The 23,343-nt window shown below is 57.0% G+C and overlaps 9 protein-coding genes and 1 non-coding gene across 10 annotated transcripts; 6 read left to right on the forward strand and 4 right to left on the reverse strand.

Annotated features, from left to right (window-relative positions):
* Nucleotides 1-343: 343 nt before the first annotated feature.
* Nucleotides 344-441, reverse strand: B0H64DRAFT_t128. The gene has a single exon. It is a non-coding gene; the product is annotated as a tRNA-Ser (tRNA).
* A 1,179-nt stretch (nt 442-1,620) lies between these two features.
* B0H64DRAFT_327117 (uncharacterized protein) lies at nt 1,621-3,272 on the forward strand (the record flags this gene model as incomplete). The annotated part of the gene is made up of 3 exons (XM_062800769.1): nt 1,621-1,846; nt 1,897-2,272; nt 2,330-3,272. The coding sequence occupies 3 exons, from the start codon at nt 1,621-1,623 to the stop codon at nt 3,270-3,272; spliced, it is 1,545 nt and encodes a 514-aa protein (XP_062656894.1).
* A 190-nt stretch (nt 3,273-3,462) lies between these two features.
* On the forward strand, nt 3,463-4,912 carry B0H64DRAFT_404183 (uncharacterized protein). Its single transcript, XM_062804378.1, has one exon. The coding sequence runs from the start codon at nt 3,622-3,624 to the stop codon at nt 4,744-4,746; it is 1,125 nt and encodes a 374-aa protein (XP_062656895.1). The 5' UTR covers nt 3,463-3,621; the 3' UTR covers nt 4,747-4,912.
* On the reverse strand, nt 4,798-8,794 carry B0H64DRAFT_376294 (uncharacterized protein; the record flags this gene model as incomplete). The annotated part of the gene is made up of 6 exons (XM_062802465.1): nt 4,798-4,856; nt 5,317-5,479; nt 5,836-6,288; nt 6,605-6,643; nt 6,775-8,691; nt 8,738-8,794. 6 exons carry the CDS (start codon nt 8,792-8,794, stop codon nt 4,798-4,800), a joined length of 2,688 nt encoding a protein of 895 aa, XP_062656896.1.
* A 512-nt stretch (nt 8,795-9,306) lies between these two features.
* B0H64DRAFT_465576 (CI-B8 domain-containing protein) lies at nt 9,307-10,318 on the forward strand (the record flags this gene model as incomplete). The annotated part of the gene is made up of 3 exons (XM_062807671.1): nt 9,307-9,345; nt 9,481-9,587; nt 9,650-10,318. The coding sequence occupies 3 exons, from the start codon at nt 9,307-9,309 to the stop codon at nt 10,104-10,106; spliced, it is 603 nt and encodes a 200-aa protein (XP_062656897.1). The 3' UTR covers nt 10,107-10,318.
* Nucleotides 10,319-10,878: 560 nt separating this feature from the next.
* On the forward strand, nt 10,879-14,205 carry B0H64DRAFT_363945 (Dolichyl-phosphate-mannose-protein mannosyltransferase-domain-containing protein). Its single transcript, XM_062801819.1, has 6 exons — nt 10,879-11,482; nt 11,539-11,593; nt 11,647-12,144; nt 12,198-12,957; nt 13,009-13,067; nt 13,119-14,205. The coding sequence occupies exons 1-6, from the start codon at nt 11,208-11,210 to the stop codon at nt 13,704-13,706; spliced, it is 2,235 nt and encodes a 744-aa protein (XP_062656898.1). The 5' UTR covers nt 10,879-11,207; the 3' UTR covers nt 13,707-14,205.
* On the reverse strand, nt 14,206-15,854 carry B0H64DRAFT_404190 (P-loop containing nucleoside triphosphate hydrolase protein). Its single transcript, XM_062804379.1, has one exon. It carries the CDS (start codon nt 15,456-15,458, stop codon nt 14,499-14,501), a length of 960 nt encoding a protein of 319 aa, XP_062656899.1. The 5' UTR covers nt 15,459-15,854; the 3' UTR covers nt 14,206-14,498.
* A 776-nt stretch (nt 15,855-16,630) lies between these two features.
* Nucleotides 16,631-19,154, forward strand: B0H64DRAFT_211661 (uncharacterized protein). Its single transcript, XM_062799442.1, has 2 exons — nt 16,631-16,786; nt 16,842-19,154. The coding sequence occupies exons 1-2, from the start codon at nt 16,774-16,776 to the stop codon at nt 19,052-19,054; spliced, it is 2,226 nt and encodes a 741-aa protein (XP_062656900.1). The 5' UTR covers nt 16,631-16,773; the 3' UTR covers nt 19,055-19,154.
* Nucleotides 19,155-19,865: 711 nt separating this feature from the next.
* B0H64DRAFT_211663 (uncharacterized protein) lies at nt 19,866-21,601 on the forward strand. The gene is made up of 3 exons (XM_062799443.1): nt 19,866-20,223; nt 20,291-21,219; nt 21,286-21,601. The coding sequence occupies exons 1-3, from the start codon at nt 20,135-20,137 to the stop codon at nt 21,324-21,326; spliced, it is 1,059 nt and encodes a 352-aa protein (XP_062656901.1). The 5' UTR covers nt 19,866-20,134; the 3' UTR covers nt 21,327-21,601.
* A 1-nt stretch (nt 21,602) lies between these two features.
* Nucleotides 21,603-22,750, reverse strand: B0H64DRAFT_465580 (uncharacterized protein; the record flags this gene model as incomplete). Its single annotated transcript, XM_062807672.1, has 3 exons — nt 21,603-22,005; nt 22,059-22,151; nt 22,234-22,750. 3 exons carry the CDS (start codon nt 22,748-22,750, stop codon nt 21,803-21,805), a joined length of 813 nt encoding a protein of 270 aa, XP_062656902.1. The 3' UTR covers nt 21,603-21,802.
* Nucleotides 22,751-23,343: the final 593 nt, after the last annotated feature.

The raw sequence follows: 23,343 nt of genomic DNA on the forward strand, positions 1-23,343 counted from the left end.
AAGTCCCAATGCCTGTTTGTCTGCTTGCCTGCTTGCCCGTTTGGCATGCAGTGTAGTGTGGCACCTTCATGTTGTGTAAGGGCCGGCGCCCGCTCCTGCTCCCCGAGCCGTTTCTGAGCATGCGATGACTGCCCGATATTGAACAACACCGGGGGTCGGTCTCGTTCTGGGGCAACTTTAGTACGTGAGACGTGTTGGCCAAACACCAACTACCCTCCTAGACTTCCATTAGACTTTTCAGCATGTTTCTCTGCCAATTTCCGTACCTAAAATGCTTTCCACCGCATCAAAAATGAATGCGAAGCGAGAAAAGTGAGAGTTGTTCACGATTGAAACAAAAAAACGTCACCTGTAGGATTCGAACCTACGCTCCCGAAGGAACTGCCTAGCAGCTAACTGTGAATTAGCAGGGCAGCGCGTTAACCACTCCGCCAAAGTGACTTGATGGTATAAATTCTTATCCTTCCCTTCTTTACATACAGCGATTTGGATCCACCGTTGTTGCCGACCGGACACTACAACTTTTCCTTCCTTCTGGACAGATCACGGTTTACTCGCTAATACAAAACGTTCAAGCAAGCTTCATCTTGAGACGTTGCAAAAACCTCCGCGTCAGTGCGTGATTTGTGGCGTCCCACTTGCAGGAGGAGCCACGACTCGATGGGGCCGGCAGCAATGTGGGCAAGTGCCATTGGACCAAGGCGTTTTTGCGCCCTGTTTCGATTCTAACCGAACCACAGAACTTTCCCTGGTGCTGATGGCGGGCCCCAGGGTTTGCAGTGCTGCGCATCAGCATCAGCTCTGCTATTCCAAGCTGCCGGTGTCTTGCATTTGCCTTCTTCAATTTAGTGAGGGACTCTTTCCTACATGAACTTTCCGGCTTACACGCAGGCCGGCATTCACCAAATATTCCACCCCGGCTCTGACTCCCAATGCTCACGCGCTGGACTGTTTGCATCACACGACCATCAACAACCTGGAAGGTTCGTTTTATCACAACTATGTACGAAGTATGACGCATTGGGTTACGGGTTTATATAAGACACCAACATTGTGGCTTGCTCTGTTTACCGATATGTTGCAAACACGATATCGTACTCCTCCCTTGTTTGCGCCCCTATTTGCCATTTTTTGAGATCATCCATTAGCCGCCAAGATGTCTCGAGACGAAGAGCCCATGTAAGTCGGAATCCGAGGCAACTCTGAGGAGCGCCAATCCACCAGTTCTCGAAACGTCAGTGGCTGGAATGGAAGACACGCCTCGGCAAGCAGCTGGACGCATGGGTTGCGACCCGCATGCGGGCTGCATCGAGATCTGCGCTTCGCTGTTCTTGGGGCTGGGCCCGAGCAAGCTGAACATGACTGGATCCGGCTTTGCCAGCTACGTTGCGCCCAAAACGCGGCCCCGATTCGATGCCCAACAGCTGCTTGGTGCCATGCTTTCCAGAACAGCCCACTGACGATCCGCTTGAGCCGGGTAGCCCGACTTCATATGTCTCAGTACCCCCGCCGCGGTCATTGAGTCCATTGAGGTCCCCTTCTACAGACTTATACACCCCTTCCATCCCGCCCCGCTCAAACTTTTCTCTCCACACCTCGAATTCATGCCCTGGCACCACCATGACGAACCGGGCTGACCCGTATCCCAGAAAGAAGGTTGCCATTGTCGGCAGTGGCTGCGCTGGAATCGCGGCCCTGTGGGCACTGAACCGCAGCCCTCACGATGTTTACATGTATGAGGCCAGTGGGCGCCTGGGTGGGCACACCCAAACGGTGGAGTTCACAAACGGGAAATACAAAACGATGGTCGACACTGGCTTCATCGTCATGAACTCGGCGACGTACCGTACGTTGCCCCATCCAGCTGGTCATGAACCCGTGCTGACCCCTGAATAGCAAACTTTCTCAATTTCCTCAAGAGGATTGGTGTCAAGACGGACCCCACTGAGATGAGCTTCTCCGTATCGAGGGATCAAGGTCGCTTTGAGTGGGCAGGCTCGAGCTTAGATGCCCTGTTCTGCCAGCGCGAGAACTTCCTCTCGCCGAGAATGTGGCGCATGCTTTTCGACATTTTCCGGTTCAATCAGTTTGCCCTGGATGTTTTGAAGGCGAAGGAGCCGACCGAGGAGACGATTGGGGAGTACCTGGACCGGGAAGGCTATTCGAATGCGTTCCGTGACAACTACCTCATCCCCATGGCGGCCGCTGTCTGGAGCACAAGCCCGGACAAGTGTGCGCTCGACTTCCCGGCAGTAACACTAGTCCGTTTCCTGTGAGTAACCAGATACCTAACATGGTAATGGTTCGGGTATGCTGACACAACTTGCAGTTGGAACCATCACCTGCTTTCGACCTTTGCCGCCCGGCCCGAGTGGCTGACCATTTCCGCGGGGGCTAAGACGTACGTCGACAAGGTCATGAGGGGCTTCCCCCCGAACCACCTGCGGCTCAACACGACTGTGACGGCACTTACCAACGAGGCCGACGGGCGTGTGCGGCTGCATACCGAGGGCGGCAATTCCGAGGTGTTCGACCACGTCATCCTGGCAACCCATGGCGACCAGGCGTACTCCATCATCCGCGACTCGGCAACCGAGGAAGAGAGGTCCATTCTGAGCAACTTCCGCACCTCGCAGAACGTGGCGGTCCTGCATTCAGACACCTCCCTGATGCCCAAGTCGAAGAACGCCTGGTCAAGCTGGAACTACCTGACCAAGTCGGCATCACCCAGCGGCAAGGGCAACATCAACCAGGTGTGCCTGACGTACAACATGAACAGGCTGCAGCACATCCCGCGCGACGCGTTCGGCAACGTCCTGGTGACGCTCAACCCGCTCCACGAGCCGGACCCGAAGACGGTCCAGGGGTGGTACAGCTACCGGCACGCCCTCTACAACCCGGGCACCGTCCGCGCGCAGCAGCACCTCGACACGATCCAGAACACGCGCGGCATCAGCTACGCCGGCGCGTGGACCAAGTACGGCTTCCACGAGGACGGCTTCAGCAGCGGGCTGCGCGTGGCGGTCGAGCACCTCGGCGCGACCATCCCGTTCGAGTTCAAGGACTCGACCTGCAGCCGCGGGGAGAAGCCCAGGCTGACGCTCGTGGACTATCTTCTCAGGTTGCTGATCGCACTTGTGCAGATGTTTATCATCGAGATCTTGGATGGGATATTGAATGTGGCAAGCAGGGCGACGACGACTCGGAGGTTGGCGTCGAGGGTCGGTAGCTCGGGGGGGATCAACGGTCGGCTGCATGAGAAGGAGCATTAAATTGTATTGGATGGATGGATGGATGGATGGATTGGACAGGATGTTGGATATTCCCAGATACATGTAACTGAATGATTATGATTATGAATGAAGTACCTTTTCCCTTCCCCTTTGGGCAACTCGAACTCGGTGTAAGTGAGCGAGCCAAGCCCCACCGCCAGGCAACAACACCCCGCAGATTCCATTCCTCGTCCGAAGTTCATGAATTTATTCCCTTTAAACTCTGTCTTAGTAAATCAGATGATTGTCCCCTAGCAAATACCCTGCTGGTGCACCACCTAAGCTACCTAGTTACTCGCATTGTGCTCCGCCTCCATGAAAGCTCCCAACTTGCTCGACTCTAGCGACTATGGAGAACCGGAGCCCAAGGTATCGCATCCTCAGCTTCACAACTTCCAACGAGTGCGACAAGCCTCAATGGTTCACTCTTGAGATCCAACTTCACACCAGCCGCTACAGAATATCGGTTTCGCCATCAAACTTTCGCAACTCGGCCGTTCGGTCCGACGAGTTCCAAAAGTATTTTGCATTTCTGCTCTCCGAAAACAACGGCGACAATGATTCCTCTGAGGATATGGATGAAGAACAACTTGAAGGGGACGAACCTAGCCAAACCACCATAGACGACTGCTTCGACTGGGCAGTCACCCCATGTCTTGCTGATTTTGAGTACCTCTCGCCTGCTCCACCACCAGCCGAGAGCGGACAGCTCACTCTAAGTCACTTTCTTGCCGCTACTTCTTTTGAGTGCGATCTCACTGCAACCGACGAGGTGCTGGCTCCTGGGGAGATAGAGCGCGTTGAAACGTACGAAGATTGCTGGTCCTCCTCCCTGGGTTCTACGGATGCCTTAGCTCCAAGTTCTACGGACCCATGGACAACTTCCTTTCCGTCCTTCAGCCCTGCGGATATTGCAGTTATCTGTGACGATCCGGATCACCCCCTTGACTCGAACCCATCACAAGTCCGTATCGGCCAGCAACAGTTCTATTTTAAAGAGAGTATGGACCTGGATGATGTGGTCACAAAGAAGGAAGTCGAGACATACGAAAGGATTGCCGCCGCTAACTTAGGACCCGGCGTTCGTATATCCCGCCTCCACGGCGTTGTTCAGAACGAGATGAAACAGCTGGTCGGCTTATTGTTGTATCACATCGAGGAGGATACCCTTCTGACATTTGCTGTGGGACCTGAGACCCCTGATGCTTTGAAGGATAGGTGGGCGCAGCAGATCCAAGATACCATAGCTGCCCTCCACCAGGCTGGCATTACTTGGGGAGATGCCAAGCCCGACAATATTCTCGTCGATATTCATGGCGATGCATGGATAATTGACTTTGGAGGCGGCCGAACGAAAGGATGGGTTGATTCCAGCAAGGCAGGGACAGTGGACGGGGATCTGCAAGCCCTGGAACGAATCTTGAAGTTTATCGTGAGCGGTGGCGATGACCACATAGACTACTCGGAGGAATAACTAGCAGTCTGTATCGCGCTTAATGTAACGGGCCCAACGAGTGTATTGCACCTAGCTAGTGATGGTCCTGGGAGCCGAAGATATTATGAGGATGGAGGTGGAGAGAGATACTGTATATGACAGACAACCAGTGGGTTAGACAAAACAGTGAAGATAAACAACACGGGCAAGTAGAAAGCGATGGCAAAGTCCACAAGTTTGGTGAACGTTGTTGGCTCTGCATTGTGAGTTTGTCTGGACTTCAAGTAGTACTCGCTACGGGACACTTCGAGAGAGATGCCAGCTGACCCTAGGTATATGGGCACCTTGCTCAAGGCAAACCGATTGTCCGAAGACTACTTCTGACTAGTCCCCGGGACACAGAATGAGGAGCCCTACAAAACCAGTCCCGCCTTCCGGTGGACGTTATGGAGTTGGGCTTGGAGAGGTGTAAGTCTATGTCCGGACTGAGTCGGTAAATAGGGTTAGGGTTGACCATGCGCAAGGCCTGGAACTTCAATTCAACGGCCAAACAAAACCTCCCCACCACCTCCACCCACCCCACGAGCTCGCTCCCTCGCCCGAGCTCACAGCCCACCCCGACAATGAATCCAATACCGCGCCTCGCCCAGCGCGTCGCCGCCGAGGTCTCGTCCAGCTGGTCCTGCCTCTTTTGCCGCCGCGCAGGTGCCCAAACCCAATGGCAGCAGCCCGCTGCGGTTAGATTCGGCTCGAGCCGTTTCTTTTCGCGGAGCTGTCCCAGACGCCAGCAACAGCAACAACATGCGCAGCAATATCAGAGGAGAGCAGCGGATGGGGCGGCGCCGGGAATGGATAAGATGAACGAGGTTTATAAGAGGCGGAATCGGTCGACTGCGTAGGGGCTTTCTTCTCCCTTCTCCGTCTGGTGTGGTCGGTGGGTGGTTGATTGGTTGCATGGTGGTGGTGGTGATGGTGGTGTTGCATGGAAGGGGTTGTTGACTGGTGTGCTTCTGTCGCAGGTACTACACCCTTAGCATCATTCTGGGGACCGTCGCGTTCTCGTATGGCTCCGTGCCCATGTACAAGATGGTCTGTCACCCTTCACCCCCCCCTCTCTCTCTGACTTACACCGTGGTCACCCACCCCGTCCCAATTACTGATACCCCATATCGTACACAGATCTGCCAAACCACCGGCTACGGCGGACAGCCAGTGCGCGCACACGGGGGCGGGAGCGGCGGGGGTGACGGGACACCCGAGGACCTCGCGGCGCGGCTGGAGCCGGTGACGGACGCGCGGCGGATCCGGGTGACGTTCTCGTCGTCGGTGTCGGACGTTCTGCCGTGGAAGTTCACGCCGCAGCAGCGCGAGGTGCGCGTGCTGCCGGGGGAGACCGCCCTCGCCTTCTACACGGCCACCAACCACTCGGACAAGGACATCATCGGCGTCGCCACCTACTCCGTCACCCCGGCCCAGACCGCTCCCTACTTCAGCAAGATCCAGTGTTTTTGCTTTGAGGAGCAGCGGCTGGCGGCGGGTGAGACGGTGGATATGCCCGTGTTTTTCTATCTGGATCCGGATCTGTTGAAGGATTTGAATATGCGGAATGTGCATACCGTGACGTTGAATTATACGTTTTTTAGTAAGTTTCTCCGTTTCATTTGTTCTCATTGGAAAGTAGATGGCCGGTTGCTGACCCTGAGCAGAGGCGAGATATGATGATAAGGGGAAGTTCCAAGGGGCGCCGGGGTTCTGAGGAATTAGCGGAGGAGGCGCTCCAGGACGGCATGTGAGATACAGTGTATGATGACATGTACTACATAAAAGATGGCCTGGGTAGATGGCAAGGGTCGGCTGAAAAAGCCAGCCATGGTTGGCAAATAGAGATTATACCCACCTCTCCGGTATCCACCGGGTATCTTACTCGATCCGATTGCTTCATGGGATATCAAGACATGTTTACAATATTGTACAGTCATAGTCATCATACAGCCAAGCTATCCAAAACCACCGCACCGCACCCCTCACTCACTCCTCCCGTCCACCCGCCTCCCTCGCCCTCCTCACCCTCTTCTCCATCTTCTTCGCCCCCTTCATACTCTTCCTCGGCCGCGCCCTGGTCTCCGCCCTGGGCTTGTTCAGCATCCACGCATTCATCGGCGCCCGATACCCAATAAACGCCCCGTCCGGACTATACACGTCAATGACGGGCCACTTGGCCTCCACCCCCCGCTCCTCCTCCTCCCTCGTCTTCTCCTTCCTCGCATTCACCGGCTCCGGCCTCAGATCCAGCGTCTGCATATTCCCCTCCACCCCCCAATCACCCTTCCCCTCCCCGCCGGGGAACAGCTGCCGCGTGCGCACCTGCACCACCACCTCGACCCACCCACACCCCTCCACCAGGATATCCAGCGCCAGCACACGGTACGGCAGGCGATCAACTTTCAAACCAAGAGCCTCCTTGCGGGTAATCGGCCCAGTGCGGGCCTTCGTAACATCATAGCGGAGCTGGAACGCACCAGCATGGCGGATCTTTGCGCCCGTTCCCGGGAGAGCGACGTTCTCGACGCGTGGCGCGTCGGGAGTCTGGGTCTGCACGGCGACGGCCTTGTCGGTGGCTGTGGCGTGCGCCTCGAGCGGCGTGAAGGCGTACGCGAGGAAGACGAGCTCGTCGTCGCCCTCCGCGGCCGTGTTGCGCGGGGTCAGCCGCAGGAAGCCGCCGAGGAGGAGGGATTGGCCGGGCTTGAGGACTTGTTGCTCGGGGAGGACCCGGGATTTCATGATGAGGGAGGGCCGCTTCTCGGGCGTGATGTGGTATTCGAGGTCGCTTCGTGCTAGACCTGGGAGGTCGATCAGCTCGCCGCGGCCGGAGCCGAAGGGGACGCGGATCGGGGAGGCGGTCGTGCCCGGGAGGGGGGAGACGACGGGCATGGGGGGGTAGTTGGTTTCGGGTTGGGAGGGCGGGAGGAGGGATACGTCGGACATGGCGTAGGTCGGGTGCGAATCGGTGTCCTCGGAGGGGTCGGTTTCAGCCGTGGCCTCGGCGCTTACTTCGGCTTCTGGGTTTGTGTCCGGCGTAGGTTGTGGTTCCGGCGTAGGTTGTGGTTCCGACGTAGGTTGCGGTTGTGTTTTGGGGTAGACATTGATCGAAATTTTGTGCTTGGGAGCTTCCCAGTCCATCCTACCCTTAGGGAAGACGGCCTCAAAGAGCTGGCTTTTGCCCACATTGGCTTTGCCCACCATCCACCCGGCACCGCCGCGCTTCCAGATCTCTTCCTTGAGGTCCTTAGTCCACCATCCCCTCTTCGCGCTGACGCAGTGTACATTCCCAAGCCTGATACGTCCACCGACCCTGCCCAGTGCCTCCCGTAGCGTCTCCTTGAGGTATGGCATCAACGAGTCGACCTGCTCCTTCCGGGGCGCCAGGAGATCGGACCTGCTGATGATAAAGCTCATTTCTATCCGCCTCCCGTGTTGGTATTTGACTGACTTCGAGCGGCGGTTCTGGGTACGCAACGTGACATCCAGCAGACCGTGGAGCTTTGAAAGCAAGGACATTGGGAAGTCGGCGGCATCTAGGACGTGGTACACGTGGTTGTGCTTGTAAGGTGACTCGTCGATGGTGTCACGTAGGGACTCGATGCTTGGGTGATAGATCGATTTGCCGGCAGAGTGGTGGATCAAGTGATGGCAGCGGTCGCAGAGGGGATGCTTGTCTGGTGCTGGTGCGGCTTCGGCCACGGGGGCCCGCTCCGGCAATAGCGACTTGAGGTCGATGCCTTGTCGTTCTAGGGCTTCGACATCAACTGACTGCAGCGCTTGCTGCACGATCTGATCGGTTTCCACCGGCTTCTCCTCGCCCGTTTCCTCCACTAAGCCTAGGTATTTTTTGACCGCCTTGCGTGATAGATCGTAGTAGCCAGCCTCGTCGGGGACGGTAGTTTGCGACAAAGCCCCGCACCCGTGGCATTGTAGAGGCAGTGTCTTGGTGGGTTGGTTGCTCAAAGAGGGCGGTTCTACGTTGACCGACGCGATAGTTTCCGTATGTAATCGTCGCACTCGAACGGAGCTCGTGGGTACTCGACATGGTCGGCGGAGTGTCGCGTGCTCAGTGGAAAGTGACCGGAATGCAGGGCAGAGATATAAGGGGACCTCTGATGGCGCAGTTCTGCGCTCAATGTTGAAGACCCTTCCCAGCAATCTCGAGGGCAGCGCACGCGCAGGCGCCATAGCGAATAGAGTCGTTCGGGAGGAGACTGACTTGCCCACGCCGAGGAACATTAAGTCTGAGGGGCGTTCGGTCAGTTCAAGCAAGAGCCTCTCCCATAGAAATTTCTTGGACCTCGAAACTTCTAGCAGGGGTTGCGGCAGGCACAGAGAATCATTGCCCCACATCAAAGGTTGGACCCCTGTTCTTGGCTTTTGGATGGGCTCCGGCAGGCAACTGAAAGCGGTGAATGCAAAGATTCCAGAAGTTCGGCCCAAAAATTTACGGGGGTTCCAAGCAGCGGCGGCTCCGTCCACCTCGGCGCGGGATACGAAACGTCCACACGCACCTAATCTGTTTGTCTTGAGCTCGCCGGCTCCCAGAATTTCAAAATGGTGGGTGTCATCCGTCGCATGAACCATCTGACAGAAGTAAGTTACCCTAGGCTCTTTGGTTTGCGACCAATTGGCTAACTTGGTGTGTTGTAGAAGGTACAGTGACTCCGCCCCTCGTTACCGACGACCTCACCCCCGACCCCGCAAGTCGGCAGTACTGACACGTTCCAGCTCGTCCGGATAAGAAATGGCCCCGGAGCGGCGATCCTCCCACAGGATGTGACACGGATACACATGGACTTCGCCCACAAAATCAACGGGGGGCATATGGGACCGAGGTACGAACGATTCCGCCCTGTTGTCGCGCACCTCACCCACCAAGGCTCACACATTGTGATAGGAAAGTCTGGCGTGACAGCCTACCGCGGTTGAAGTACTGGAACCCGACCATACCCATGGTTGTCAACCGCAGCGACAATCAAGACGGCCCCGCTACGCTGTCAATTTACTTCCGTGAACCGGGCGCAACACTCGCCTCAGACGTCCCAATGCCCAGTTCTTCAGCCGAGGGATTTGCAAAAGCGCCCGCGCCGGCCGCTGGTGAGCGCGTGCTCACCATCGACATGAAGGAGCGACGGTCCGAGGCAATTCTGAAGGAGTTTATGGATAAGAGCGGTGCCGTACCAGTCAAGACCACGCCGCAGGACGAGGCCCTCTTGCGCGAGGTCGAGGACCGGAAGGCGACCGGTGCCATCGATCGGGAGCGGATCAGGCAAGAAAACGAGGCGGTGAAGAGGGAGAAACAGATGATTGCACAGGCACATTCCGAGGCGGCTGCTATCAAGGCGGCTCTCTAAGAGCCCGGCTGAATTGGTGTGACGAACACCTGCCCGGAGATAAAGGAGTTTTGCGTGTATATCACTTGTACATTATCTCGCGTTAACGAGAAGGGCTTGTGCGGTCCTTAACATGACCCTGATACCCTGCGTTTGCTGACGACTTGGACATGTAGAGGTTTTTGGTTGTGGCAACTCAATTACGCAATGCTTGTTGAATACCTACTGGAGAGACTCATTTTTGCGTAATGTGTAAACTAGGATTTTGTTTCCAGCGCTTTTTGAGGCTGTCTGATGTCTTGAATTAACACCCGGGGTCTAAGAGCTACCCACGACTCTCATCAGAGAAAGAGGCTCCATACACGGGGAATAATCCGCGCCGTTTATCTTTCTCTAAGAATATGGAGATCAAGTTCCCTATCCGTCTTCTTGAAGCCCGAATCTGTGAAGGCAGAGTGAGGAAGTAAAGCGAAACGGGCTACTTTGTAGATTCGAGGAGAGAATTCACTATTCTTGAAGACCATTTGTTGCAATCTCGATAACCAACTTGAGCGCAATATATTCGTTCAATCAAATATTTTAAAATAGAACTCCCGCCATGTGCAATGAAACGTTGTTCGGGGCAGAGTGGCTTGACGATCCGTGGCCTTGTTGACAGGGGTGGGGCGTTCCCGAAAGAGACTTGGGCTGAGGCAGAGAGACAGGGAAGGTCGTGCCAAGTCCGAGCGGGAGGCTCCCTAACGGGCGAAAAAGGCCACGAAGTTGCATGCATCGTATCCCCTTTTTTTCTCAGCTCAGCTCTTGCAAGCTCGACTCGACAGCGAGGAGGCAGCGATTTTAATTCTTCACTTTTCATCCTTTCATCATTTCATCGTGTTTCCTTGAATTTTAGGGGACACAGTCTGTTGGGCTGCGAATCTACCATTGGTAGCTTCGCTCTTAACGGCTTTTACCGTTTTGAATTCGATTGCTTCGACACGCTCGTTTTAACCCCGTTTTATTATCCACAGCGCATATCACGACCGCGGCCCGTCGCGACCCCCTGAGACGCAACATCTCAATCCGTCCCGATCTGCGCAAAACAACCAACCTCGGAATATCGACAGCACCAACACCAACACCATGGCTTCTGGATACGACAGGGCCGCTGTCGTCTCCGGCGCCGACCTGGGCGATGCGGCCAAGAGACGCAATGTCCCGGGCACGCCGCAGCAGGTGGGCGTTCCGCAGGTCCAGCCTGTTGACGACAAGAAGAAGGCGAAGAAGCAGCCATCATTCCTCGAGGTCCTTGATCAATGGGAATGGATCATTGCCCCGATCGTCTTCACTGCTCTCGCCTTCTTCACCCGCCTCTACAAGATCGGCCTCTCTCCCATCGTTACGTGGGACGAAGCTCAGTTAGTTGATCCTCCATCCCTCCGGTGCAAACCCTCGCTAACCTATCTCCCAACAGCTTCGGAAAGTTCGGCAGCCACTACCTGAAGCGCGAATTCTACTTTGACGTTCATGCAAGTTTGCCCTCGACGCATAACACTTTAAACCTCGACTAACCCAAACTCAGCCTCCTGCCGGGAAGCTCCTCGTCGGCCTCAGCGGATATCTCGCCGGTTACAATGGATCATTCGAGTTCAAGTCCGGTGAAACCTACCCTCCCGAGATCAACTACACCTTCATGCGCCAGTTCAACGCCTTCTGGGGCGCCATCTGCGTGCCAATGGCCTACTGGACCGCGAAGGAGCTGAACCTCAAGCGCGCCGCCGTCTGGCTTGTTACCCTCATGGTTCTCTGCGAGAACTCGTACACCACAATCAGCCGCTTCATCCTCCTCGACTCGATGCTTCTTTTCGGCACTGTTGCGACCACACTCTGCTGGGCCAAGTTCCACGGCCAGCGTAGGAACAGCTTCGAGCCCGAGTGGTTCTTCTGGCTGTTCATGACTGGATTGAGCATTGGCTTCGTTACTAGCATCAAGCTGGTGGGACTCTTCGTCACTGCTCTCGTTGGCCTGTACACTATCGAGGACCTGTGGAACAAGTTCGGAGACACCAAGATGCCTGTGGTACGTAAAAACTGCATAACCCCTATCTGGACCTCAAAGCTAATTCGATACAGACCGAATTGGCTGCTCACGTTGCAGCCCGCGTCGTCGGCCTCATTGTCCTGCCGCTTCTCGTCTATCTGCTCAGCTTCGCCATCCACTTTGCCGTGCTCACTAACAGCGGCCCCGGCGACGCTCAGATGTCTTCACTTTTCCAAGCCAACCTCCGGGGCACCGAGGTCGGCAGAGACAGCCCATTGGAGGTTGCTTACGGCTCTATGGTCACGATCAAGAACATGGGCTACGGTGGCGGTCTCCTCCACTCCCACGTCCAGACGTACCCTGAAGGCTCCGGCCAGCAGCAGGTGACGTGCTATCACCACAAGGATGCTAACAACAACTGGTTTTTCTACCCCAACCGTGGCGACACACCCTATGACGCCGCCGCCGACCCTCGTTTCATCGCTGATGGCGAGGTAATCCGTCTTCTCCATGCCCAGACCGGCCGCAACCTGCACTCGCACCAGATCGCTGCCCCTATCAGCAAGTCTGCCTGGGAGGTTTCGTCGTATGGTAATGCCACTATCGGCGACGCGAAGGATCACTGGAAGATTGAGGTTGTCAGCGACGCCGCGTCTTGGGACCGGAGCAAGGTCCGCACTCTTACGACCGGTTTCCGCCTAAAACACGATGTTATGGGCTGCTATCTCCGCGCAGGCAACACCAACCTGCCGCAGTGGGGTTTTAAGCAAATCGAGGTTACCTGCACCAAGGAGAACAACCCCCGCGACACCTACACGCACTGGAACATTGAATCGCACATCAACGAGAAGCGTAAGCACTGGTCTTGGTGACAGTTTGGCTAGTGATACTAACAGCGACCAGTGCCCCCTGGTGACCCTGGCCAGTACAAGTCCCCCTTCCTGAAGGACTTCATCCATCTGGTAAGCCCCCTGTCTAGGCCGTCCACGTAGTACATTAGCTAACACTATCAGAACGTTGCCATGATGACCTCCAACAACGCCCTGGTCCCCGATCCCGATAAGCAAGACGATCTGGCCTCGCAGTGGTGGCAGTGGCCGATCCTGCACGTTGGCCTGCGCATGTGCGGCTGGGACGATAAGATTGTCAAGTACTTCCTGCTCGGCAACCCTCTCGTCTACTGGGGCTCGACGGCCGGCCTTGGAATCTTCGCCCTGCTCGTTGTCTGGTACACGCTGCGCTGGCAGCGCGGCTACCGCGAGTTGTCGCAGTCTGAGATCGACCAGATCCACTACGCCGGTCTGTACCCGGTCATCGGCTGGTTCCTGCACTACCTCCCCTTCGTCATCATGGCCCGCGTTACCTACGTCCATCACTACTACCCGGCGCTGTACTTTGCCATCCTCACCTTTGGCTTCCTAACCGACTGGTTCGTCCGGAACCGCAAGGCTGCCGTGCAGTGGGGCGTGTACGCCCTGCTCGACGTGACCGTCATCGGTCTGTACGTCTACTTCATCCCCATCTGCTGGGGCATGACCGGGTCGAACAAGCAGTACGGCTACATGAAGTGGTTCAGCACCTGGCGGATGTCGGATGCATGAGCGGGTCACCATGTACAAGGGCTCAAGGGCGAAAATGAGGAGGTGAAGGAGGAAGAAGGGTCGAGGAATCTAATGTCATTTGGCGTGTACGATGTCTGTCTAGAGTGGGATAAAGCGGAACAGAAATCCGACAGCATGATTGAACCGACTATGCTATCTCGTCTCTCATCGGTGTTTTCTTATCGTCTAGCTGCGCTGGCTGGACTGGGCTGGGCGGAGTCTATCGGCTAGGGAGGAATGCATCCAAGCGCAAACAATGCATTACATGGAGGGATGGGGTTCGGGACGCAAGGGGGGAGTTATGGCTACATGCTGTGCAACTTACGGCAGGGGAGGAGTGAAGGGGGCCGGGGGCTGTCTTGCTGTTTCTGCCTCCCGCACTGCACTCTAATACGTCCGGACACTCAACTCTGGATTTGGTCTTTTTTGTTAGACGGGGCTTGCTAGATCTATATCTTTCTACAGTAGAACGAACTACTCCATGATGATGCCACTATTGTTGCCACGCATATGAAATTGATGCACTGCCTCCTTGTATGCTCAATGCCCTCTGACATGGTACTGTTTATATGCTCAGTGGTTTGTTTCACTTCCCTCGCGGGCATAACCGTATGTTTGTACCTTTCAACCCAGCGGTATTTTGCTTCCCGCTTCCTAGTACTTATTACTATTAATACAATGCAGCCCCTCCTCCCTCCTCCCAGCTTCATGCTAACTACCACCCCACCGACCCATCCTCACACATGATACCTACATCGAGGATAATCCATCAGCATCAACCCCCCTTCACCTTCAACAGCACCCCCCACCCAACCCCTTCCCCGCATCGCTCGTCAACCGGACCGCTTTCGCGGCCGCCGCACCCGCGCCCCCCGCGCTCGGGCCCTTGACGCCGGAGCGCCGGTCGTTCAGGTCGTACTTGCCCGCCTGGATGTTCTGGAAGATGCGCTCGGCCACCCGCATGAAGGCCATCTCGACGTTGGCGCCGCTCTTGGCGCTCGTCTCCACGTACTCGAGCACCCCGTTGCGCCGCGCCCACTCCTCTGCCTCCTGCCGCGTCACTTCGCGCTTGTTGTTCCCCTTTCCCGCCGCCACTGTCCCGGTGCCGGGTGTGTTTGTTGTTGTGTTTGTTGTGTTTGTTGTGTTTGGGGTTGTGTCGTTGTCGTCATCGTCGTCAGGGGCGTCCGGGGAGGCGAGGTCGGCCTTGTTGCCGACTAGTACTACTACGATGTCTGGTTCGGCGATCTGCCGCAGGTCGTTGAGCCAGTCGGTGACGTGCTGGAAGGTGGAGCGGCGGGTGAGGTCAAAGACCAGCAGCGCGCCCGACGCGCCGCGGAAGTACGACCGCGTCACCGACTTGTACGTCTCCTGCCCCGCCGTGTCCCACAGCGAGAGCTTCATGTGTTTTTGTGGCTGCGGTGGCTGCTGCTTGGCCTGCTGCTGCTCGACGGGGATGGTTGGTGGTGTGGGCAGTCCCCCTGCTTCGCTTGCGTTTTCTGTTGTTGTGCCGTCGCCGTCGCCGGTGCCGTCTGCTGGGGAGGAGGGTGATCGGGAGGAGGTGGCGGGTGTGAGCTTGCTGGAGTAGGGCGGCCCGACCGGGACGATGCGCGAACCGAATTCCACGCCGATTGTTACATCGTGATGCGGGACGAAGCGCCCCTCGCAGAGCCGGATCGTCAGGGAGGATTTACCGCAGCCTGAATCGCCGATGCATACTAGCTTTGCGATGTAATCCCACGGAGCGGAGGACATGAAGACGGATGTGGGAGGGCGAGGCGCTTGACGGCGGGGTTGGAGGCGGGGGGGTTGGCTGGCGATGAGCGCTGCTGTGACTGGCTATGGCGAGTCGGATGCTGAGTTAATTGACGACTAAGTTGCGTTTGCGCGCGTGATACGTTGTATCATGAGTTGAGGCCGTAGTTGTAGGTCGGAGTTTGCTCGCTTTCCCAGACTTGCGCTTCGCAATTCAGGGCAATGGCGAGAGTTCTTGTTCCGTTGAAGCCAGCCAGAAGTTCCTTCAGCCGAAAACACAAAGATGGCAGTCTCAACAATCGCAAGATAAGGCTAGACTTAGAATTGGTTATAAACAAGAAGAGAATCGCAAGTTTTCGGGCAGGCTCCAGAAGTTACACTTAGGCTGAGCGCGGCCGTTGAGTTGCAGCGCAGCTACAGGAGCTCCAACCAATCCATGAGAGACAGCAGAGGCCTGGAGCTCCGATGTTCCACCAAGCAGCGATCAGCAGGCCTGGATCAGCAGCTGACAGGGTCGGCTATCAGTGACGCAACCGCGCGATAACGACTCTGGGGCCGGCATTAGCCCGGAAAGCGGACACCGCGAGCTGCATGATCTATGGGGCGCATTCCGGTCTTTGTATGGTGCCCATATTTTACGACAAAGAGAAAATAGGGGGTGAACTCCTCGATGAGAGGTGATGTAGCGTATGTCCGTTTTGTCTATGACTTTCGTTACCTCACAGCAAAGATTCTAGGTCAAATGAATGTCGTTATCCTAGTGCGACGACAGTTTCATACTTAGTGGGTATGCATTTAATCAGTGTTTCCCCAGACGCAGAATTTCTCTAGCTGCATATCCACAAGGGTGTTCTCCCCACATCGGAACTGGTCAGTGGGTCCCCAGCCTGGTCACCGACTCCAGTCACACCCAAGTGGTGACTTCCGCCTCGTGAGCAAACCCCCAGCCAGTGGCTGCCTATCTCCGTTCTCGCGCTGCAAATGCTTTTTTCCATCGTTTCCAACAAAACCACTTCGTCCAAGGTCATGAACCTATCGGTTCCAGGGAGATATATTCAATATACCACCATTTTCTTTGCCGCAGTTTTGCGAGCCCGAAGCATTCCCTGAGGCGCTGACACCCAAACCGGATCATCATTACATCGGCGGCCCAACATATTGGCCAACACCACGCGACCCGACCCGTCACCCCGCAAACCGGTCCCCCCAAGTCCGACGTCCCCCCCGAAACTCCGCACCACTGAGTTCTCGCCAACTCGAAGACTGTGCGTGGAAGTCAGCGCTCTCGCCACGGGGGTGACGGGAATACGCAAACATGTTTTCCGAATGTGAGTCTGTGCCTTTGTCTGGTGAGTCTGTGCTTCGCTAATCTCCCGCTCGAAGACGCCTCCAAGTTCCTCGCGCAATCACAATCACGGCTTTCCAACTTCGCCGGGACAGAAAACGGAGACAGGACATCTCGACCGACAGACTGGCAAAGTAGAGGGTCGCGGCTGGGAGGTCGGGCTTTCTTGGGTAGGGGTGGCGGGAATCCGTACCAGCCCAGCGGCTCGCGGTTTAGCAACCTCGCCACCTTCGGCTCCCGGTACGCTACCAACGACGCACCGTTATTCCAGGCCACCCTTGAGCATGACGACGACGATGAAGAGGAGGCAGCGGATTTGTTTGCGCTTCAACGGTCGCGGCGCGTCTTTGCTGCCAGTCGGCTCGAGGAGAGTGTCGAGACAGACAATGACGAGAGCCGTGGCTCGCTAGAGCGGAGTCACGATGGCGAGCGCTCGGCGCTAGGGGAACGGCTTCTGGGTATCAAGAGTAGTTGGAATGGTGCAAAGGGCCATTCGCGCCAGGCGCCGGGACAAGGGATTGGCCAAGACAACAAGAGGGGCCACCGGCGAACATCAGGAGAGAGTGACGAAGACAGGGGAATGGAGGACGTCGCCCTCCAATCTACGATCGCCGGCAGCGAACCGCCAGAGGACCTCCTGGTAGAAACTGTGGGGGATAACGACCCGCCAGCCTTCCAGAAATTCCAGTCTACAACTACGCCAGCGCGATTACCAAGGAGAGACTCGGCCGCCGATTCGGAACTCGGTCTTGCCCGCCCTCCTAGCTCGTTGGACACAAATTTGAATGGCTCGCCGGCCTCGCCTATCATGGAGGGCGAGATCTTTAAGCATGACGCCTTCTTCGCTTGGCTCTATTTGATTGCACAAGCATCCCTGTTCTCGACCTTCGTGCTGGTCGTGCTGCACACAGACCGCGGGGACGGGCCGCTTGGGGATACCATCTACACTACCTTGCGGGCTTCCTTCCACCTGCTGGCCGTTGATACTCTGGTGTCCATCATTGTCTCCTTCGTTTGGCTTGCGGCACTGCGCTCGTTCGTCAAACCGCTAGTGGCCCTGGTCATGATTGCGGTGCCGGTGATTTTGATCTCTTTCTCGCTGTACCCCTTCATCTCCAGCTACCAGTCGACCGATGGCAGCACGCGCCTCCAGGATACCGTCATGCGGTGGGCGGCTAGCGTTCCTGCTATCTCTGCCGTGGTTTGGATCTACCTAGTGTATAAGGGACGGCACGCAATCCAATCGGCGGTTGGTATCCTCGAATTTTCGAGCCGTATTTTGGCTGCGAACTCGGCCCTCGTCCTGGTTGGCATGGCATGCCTCGCCGTGGTGGTAGTCTGGACCTGGGTGTGGCTGTTCATGTTCACAAGGGTCTTCCTGGGAGGGAGCTTCTCGAGCAGGCTCGCCAAATTTATCATCAGCACGTCAAGCTGGTGGCTTGGGGTCTACTTCGTCCTCATGTATCTTTGGACTCTGTCCATCATCTCGGGGGTGCAGCGGAGCACTACGGCGGCGACGGTATCTCAGTGGTACTTCCATCGCAACGCGGTGCCGGCTCCGTCCTCTAAGGAAGTCGTATCGGCCGCCCTCGGCCATGCGCTGACGACCATCTTCGGTACCATTAGCATGTCGACGCTCTTGGCCCTCGCCATCCGACTTCCCTTGCTGGTGTTGCCTCGGCGGTTGGCGAACATTCTCAGCATGTTCGTCTTCTCGTTCATCCCGACGTCCATTGCTGCCCTCACGAACCCGCTGACGTTGACCTACGCTGCTATCCACTCACAGCCGCTGGCCATGTCGGCCAAGGGGCTCAGCCAAATGGATTTTCTCTCACCACAACGGCCGACCACGACACTCACACCGGCAGCGCTCCCCAAGAACAACAGGCACTCCCCGCTACTGCCGTATCGGCTTGCAAAGCTGATCCTACACGCGACGCGCTTTATCATGGCTATCGCTCTCGGCTTCGCGGGCTGGGTCATGACGGCCCGGCAGCTGAAAATCGAACAGGCGAATGGACTCGGTGTGCGGGGCAGCGCTTATGCGTATGTGGTGGGCCTGATTGCCAGCTTCATCGGCTGGGGCATCCTCGGCGCGATGGAGGGTATCCTGAGCGGGATTGTCGACGCCGTCGTTATCTGCTACGGCAGCGAGAAGCGCATGGCCACGGGCCCCGGCGGATACTGCATGGAAGCAGCGTATCTTTTTGGGGACCGGAGAATGGAACGCGAGAGGGAGGATATTTACTGATTCTTTACAGCGTGGCGTTATCACGGTATTTTTATTGGGAATGGATGGAGTTTGAGGTGGTCTGGCCACCGGCCGGGGGCTACAGCATCCAGGGGACTTACACAGTTAGGGACTTGCTAGATAAGAGAAAGAGGTGGTGGGTGCATTGGACTGAAGTAGTATCATTAACGGTACTTGAATACCTGCATATCTTTTGCGAATTAGAGTTGGCTTGGACATATCTCATAGTGTGGCAGCAGCTCAATAGCAAAAAGCGAGACATCTTGGCGAGTAACAGACGGCCTCTGCATTGAATCGGTTTCCTTTTTGGGCCATGCTCCGCAGCCTCGGGAAGCGTCCATGTCTCGGCGGCGACGGTGGCGTGGTGTGTGTGTGTGAGCGGGTACGAGTGCGTATCTCGAGGTCATGCTGTTAACAGACACAGCCCCTGGCCACGCGTTCCAGGCAGCGGACGCGGAAACGTGCCTGCCACGCCCACATTGAAGGCATTCATTGCTTGAGTGATAGTTGACCCCACAAGGTGCGTGATTGCCGCCAAGCATAGGTCGGGTGGCGCAACCTTCATACACGGGCGTATCCCGTTTTCTCCTTGAAGCAGATAATCCACTTTCTCCATAACTGTGCGAGCAAGTGATTCCAAACTACAAACAACCAGCATCCCTGTCACCCCATCGGACAGTCGGTTCCTGCTTCTTCCCGCTCCTCCGCCCCCATCGGTCAGGAGGGGGGCTGTGCTGAATGGGCCTCGTAGTTAGGCGATGTTGCCCCTCACTTACAATGGCCACTTTACCTGTGATACGCACATAAATGGAGTCGCCGTTCCGGAACCGCTTTACTTCCGAGGTCGTTGTTTTATTCTCTCACTGCCCAGCTGAAACGGAGGCCTCCGTAACTTTGTCGTGTTGAAACCCTTTTCCGGCCTGCGACGACCACTTCAACTACCCCGCCATTCCGGCTCCGACTCAAGTACTCCCCCACTTCGCGAGCGCGACCTCATCTGCACTTTGTCGATCACTTTCTTCTCGGCATCATCTCCCTAAAAAAGAAGCCGCCCTCTTATTGAAAAAACACCGACACAACATGGCCGATTTCAATGCGCCTCCGGGCCCTCTCCCGCCCCTGGTGCCCGAGGGCTGGGTAGCCCGCTTCAACGAGCAGTACAAAGAATGGTAAGCACAAGCACACCTCCCCCCTCCTTACCATCCCATCCTAACCAACTCCTCCCCCGCCCGGCAGGTTCTACGTAAACACCTACACCAAAAAGTCCCAATGGGAAAAACCCACCGAGCCCGCCCAGCCGCCGCCCCAAGACGACCTGGGCGCGCCGCCAGGCTACACGCCCGGCTCGACGCCCGCGCCCTCCGACACCAAAGTCAACCCCTACGACACCCACAACAACAACAACAACAACCCCTACGACAATAACCCCAACCAAGCCGGCGCCTTAGCCTCCTACCTCAACAGCGCCCCCGGCTACAGCGGCAGCACCAACAACAACGAGGACGAGGACGCCCGCCTGGCGCGCCAGCTGCAGGCCGAGGAGGACGCACGCGCGCGGGGTGAGTCCCCCTACCAGCAGGGGCAGCAGGGGCAGCAGTTCCCGGGCCAGCTGCCGCCGCGGCCGGACGATAAGGCGCGCTCGGGCGGCGGCGGGCTGCTGGGTAAGATCTTTGGTGGGAGTGGTAAGAAGCCGATGATGGGTGGTGGTGGTGGTGGTGGGCATGGGCTGCCGTTTGGTGGTGGCGGTGGTGGTGGGCATAGTAGTGGTGGTGGTGGTGGGTTGGGGGGCGCGCTGAGTGGGATCATGGCTGGTCGTGGGGGTGGGAGCCATGGTGGTGGTGGTGGGCATGGCCTGCCGTTTGGTGGTGGCGGTGGTGGTGGTTATGGGCAGCCCCATCAGCAGCAGTACCCGCCGGGTGGTGGGTATTATCCGCCGCAGCAGCACGGGTATGGCGGTGGTGGGTATCCGCAGCAGGGGGGTTACTACCCGCAGCAGCATGGCTATGGGGGGTCGCATGGCGGGTATAAGAAGTCTGGCGGCGGCAGCGGCATGGGCATGATGGCGGGCGGCGCGGCGCTGGGTGTGGGTGCCGGTGTGCTGGGTGGTGTGTTGGTGGCGGATGCGATCAATGACTCGAATGAGGATGCGTACCAGGAGGGGTTTGGTGAGTGCATTCCCCCTTCCCTTGAGAGATGCGGTGATGATTGTGATGGCTAACGCGTGGGTACAGAGGATGGTGGTGGTTTCGATGATGGTGGCGGCGATTTCTAGGGGGTAGTGCATGGGGTGGTTTGAGAGTGGAGGGTAGGAAGGAGACCGACGGGTTGCTTACGTCGTGGTGTGGCCGGGTGGGCATTGGGTGTTTTACTTCGATGCCAGTTTGTTTGATTCTGCTGTTCCTGTATCATGGATTTGGCCGAGCTCTGGCTGGTGGGCACTCTGTTCACTTGTTGACTGCTGGCTCTGATGATGGCAAGGCACGTACATGATTAATACATCACGATAATACCAGTCATCTTTGTGGCGTATGGAGCAAAATCGTCGAGCAAAAAGTTGAGGATATGTGCGGACGTTGGTGTAAGGGGGTGCGGTAGGCAAGGTAGCTTTGAATCCCCCCTTTCCGGCGGCCGCGTTGGCGGCTCACATACAAGGGTTGCCTTTGGATAGTCCGTAGACTCAGAAATAGACACTCTATTGTATGTGCCCACTGACCCCTTCGTATTCCTACAACTCCTGTATCAACACAACTACCTCTTCTTCTTGCCCTCGCTCTTGCCCTTCGCACCCTCCTCCTCCGCCGTATTCGACCCCGATCCCGACCCTGCCAAGAAAGCGGCCATATCAAAATTGCCCATCGGATTCGCGTTCTGCCCGGAGGCGGCGCCCATGATGCTGTTCATCGGGTTCTCCTTCTGCCGCTCCTCCCACTCGGCGCGCATCTCGGGGTCCACTGTGCGGTTGTCAGCTGCAGTCCTTCTGTCTTCGCCCAACAGGGGCACTTACTGTTCTCCACCAGCTTCGGCATGCCAAAGAACAGCGCCATGCTCACCAACCCGAGTAAGATCATCGGGTTCTTGAAGATGGTCAACACCGAGACTGTTGTTCACCGCCCCAGTTAGCAAATCACTCCCCAGAACAACCACCCAAAAGTCCTCCATAAAATCAAAAATAAACTCACAGCTACTCCTCTCCATAAAATACCCCTTCCCCCCCAGAACCCGCACCTCCACCAGCACGCCCCCATCAACCTCCCCCACGGGCGCCCCCTCCCCCGTATTCGCCCAGTCATTCCCGCGAAACGTCTCCCACGCCCGCACCCCCCCTTTACCCTTCCCCTTCCCACCCTCCCCGGAAGCACCAACCACATCCACGCGCAGCGGCGCGAACGCGTGGGTCGCGCAGTGGACGTCGGCGAGGTAGGAGCCGGCGCTGACGTTGCGGAAGACGAAGGTGTTGGCGACGGACAGAGGTGCCGAGAGCGCGCCGCCGAGGGTGGTGAGCGTGGCGCGCGTCGAGGCCGGGAGGAGGTGCGGGTTGGGGAGGGAGGGGCCGGAGGCGGGGATGCGGAGGGTGAGTGTCGTGGTGCCGGTGCCGGTGGTGGGTTCTTGTTGTTGTTGGTCGGGTGGTTGTTGGGAGGCGGTGGTGAGGGTTGTTAGGCTCCCCAGGAGGGGGAGGAGGAGGGTGTTGAGATGCATTGTCGGTTGGGTTGGGCGCGTGGAGAGCGCGGGTGGTGACTTGCGTTGGTGGTGGTGGTGGTGGTTTAACTGCCTTTTGATGCGGTCGGCGAAGTCGGGAAAGGAGCTGATGGAGGTTTTGGTGACGGAATGCGAGTTGCAGGGTGTGCAGGGTTGCCCGGGTGTGATTGGTGCCCAGCGACAGGGGGCTTTAAAGGTGCCCCCTCTCCTTTTGATGAAATCCGTGTGTCGCTGTCGGGGGCGGTCATCGCGTACCTTCACCTCAGTGCAACATGTCAACGGATCTTGATCGATACTGATGGTCCCACCACAGAGTATTCATTTCCGGGTGTTGCAGGAGCCGTAGGCGTGGGGGTTCAGGGAGGGCAGTAAGAATCGGAGGATGGTCGTGGACGGTAGCGACAGGCTAGGAAGACTGGGAACCGGTAATCGTAGGTAGGGGAGAACCCGGAGGGACATTTGTAACTATTAATATTTTACCGTATATAAATCGGAAAGGAACGTACGACGATATACGCGGCGGCGCTTTGGCGGTCGGTGGGAGGGCTCGGCCGTGACGCTCCGGCTCCGTAGGCGACGGGCATTTCCAGTCG

The sequence above is a fragment of the Chaetomium fimeti genome (assembly GCF_033439085.1).
Source record: "Chaetomium fimeti strain CBS 168.71 chromosome Unknown B0H64scaffold_6, whole genome shotgun sequence".
NCBI lineage: Eukaryota > Fungi > Ascomycota > Sordariomycetes > Sordariales > Chaetomiaceae > Chaetomium > Chaetomium fimeti.